At 44.2% G+C, this 2,183-nt stretch overlaps 1 protein-coding gene across 1 annotated transcript; it reads left to right on the top strand.

Annotated features, from left to right (window-relative positions):
• Positions 1 to 917: 917 nt before the first annotated feature.
• On the top strand, positions 918 to 1,775 carry LOC123182807 (uncharacterized). The gene is made up of 2 exons (XM_044595480.1): positions 918 to 1,236; positions 1,379 to 1,775. Exons 1-2 carry the CDS (start codon positions 1,076 to 1,078, stop codon positions 1,530 to 1,532), a joined length of 315 nt encoding a protein of 104 aa, XP_044451415.1. The 5' UTR covers positions 918 to 1,075; the 3' UTR covers positions 1,533 to 1,775.
• The last annotated feature ends 408 nt before the right edge of the window (positions 1,776 to 2,183 follow it).

The following is a 2,183-nucleotide window of genomic DNA, read 5'->3' as shown; positions in this document are numbered from 1 at the left end:
GCAACTTGCAACTATTTAAGAATAGAAGATGTGCATAAATTTTTAGACATCAACAACCCAATTTATGTAACTGCCTATAAGGGAGTTCAATGTCGAGTTGGGGCTTCTCCTTCATAGAGCTACATGTAAGAGCTATGGGCATTTGTAGATCAGGGTTGGTGGATTTGTATATTAGTTTTCTTGTTTCTTTTTGGACATATGTACCAAAAACTCCATACAGAGGAAATATCGATATATGTACTACAATGCAAGAGTACTGATTTTGAGCCCACAAAAATGACTAACTTTCATGCCACTCCATTTAAATGGTCAGTGGACGCGGAATGTTTCGGGAAGTTTTCTTTTCTTCTAAAAAGTACGTCACAAGAAAATGAGAATACATTGTTTGCACTCGTTGTTTCATGAACTTCCATGTTGGCCGATAGAGCCACGCGGATCTTAAATTTTGCCATGGAAAATGTATCATAAAAACATGGCTGATTAGTAACAAAATTGGCACTGGTGAATTAGTAAAAGGTGTAACATTGGCATACTCCACAGGTTTTTATTTTTGGGAGTACCTAGAACTCTTTTTTTTTTTGCGGGGAGGAGTACCTAGAACTCATCTAAATGAGATATAATTTGGTCTCATTCACCTGAAAATCAAGAACAAAAACAACCTACGTCAGCACACACGCATCTTATAGCATCACATCCAATGGATATGAAAGGTGAATGAGACCAAATTATATCTCATCTAGATGAGTTCTATCAACCTCACAAAAAAAAGATGAGTTCTAGCAAAACTGTTTATTTTTTTGAGGTCAAGCATACTCAACAGATTTTATTTTATTTTGTACGTGGGCTAACAAATTTATCCTCTACCACGGGCCCGTATGCCATAAGGTCAGGTCTGCTCGACAAACAGGCCGCGCTCCGCTGCGTCCACGACCGACCCCCCAACGAGATTTCTCAAGAAAAAAAAAAGCCGAGACCCCAACGAGCTCCACCTCCACCGACCACCGATCGAACTCGCTCCAGCCAAATCGAACGGAAGCTTCCTCGTCGTTTCGATCCCCCTCTCTTTTCCCGACCTATGGCGGCTGCGGCGGCGCTCCGGTCCACCATCGGCCTTGCGGTACTCCGGCGCGCGGCGTCGCCAGGCCTCTCCTCCTCTGCCGGCGGCGGCTCCTCCGGTTTGGCGATCAACCCGCGGCGGCGTACGATGGCTACCGGCGGGCAAGGCGGCGCCGTGTGGTAAGTAGTTTGTTAATCGATTCGTCTGCGCATCGATCAATCTCTTCATAACTTGTTTCTCGTGCGTGGTTGATCGATCGATCGAGCGAGCGCGTACTTAGATAATATACTGATGACACATTTGTGATGTTTGTATATACAGGAAGACATGCAAGGATGCTGCTTTTGCTACCGTGGCCGGTGGTGTGGCCGGCGGTGTAGCCGGGGTCGGGATGATCCTGTTCGCTTCGAGACTAGTAGGGGAGCATGATGACTATGCGGAGCAGGAGAGAAGAACAAGAAAAGACAGTACGTAGGCCGGCCGGAAGATATCCGAAATTATTGAATTATACCAAAACTAACCCTAGCTACATAGATATACTTCTTGTTATACTATATAAATAATTGTAGAGATCGATGGTGAGAAGAGGAGATAGTAGAGTTGCATGGGTGCATGCACGTATATTTTTAGTTTTAGAGGTAAATACATTAGTGGTGTCTATACATGATTTGCATGTTCGCTTTAATTAGCGTCTGAACTTGTAGAATACAGATTTCTGGTGCACACAATTGGCTAACTGTGCAATATAGTGCATTCGCCGACCCCAGCCATTAAATGTGCTGACTTGGCGAGCCAGTGTGGCAGTAGGCACACACCTCCTTGTCTATCTCCCAATGTGTACTTGCACGTAGTTAAGAGGCCATTGCCTTCCAGCCGTGTCTCAAGGACGCCTTTTTTCCCAACTGCGTCTTTGGATATGAGAGGAAGGAAGGAAAAAACTTGTCGTCCTCGATGGATATCTAGCGGGTGCTCCTTTGTTTATGGTTTGGCCGAAGAATTAAATCGAATCAATCAAGCCTAGCTTGACCTCGATGATGCTCCTTTTCTTCGTTTGTTCGAGCATATAAACAGATATAAAAAAGATTTATTTTGGTGAAACAGACACAAGCACAAAAAACATGTACAA

The sequence above is a fragment of the Triticum aestivum genome, chromosome 1A (assembly GCF_018294505.1).
Source record: "Triticum aestivum cultivar Chinese Spring chromosome 1A, IWGSC CS RefSeq v2.1, whole genome shotgun sequence".
Classification (NCBI taxonomy): Eukaryota; Viridiplantae; Streptophyta; class Magnoliopsida; order Poales; family Poaceae; genus Triticum; species Triticum aestivum.
Note: the sequence above shows the minus strand (reverse complement) of the source record. Positions and strands in the feature narration are given on the sequence as shown.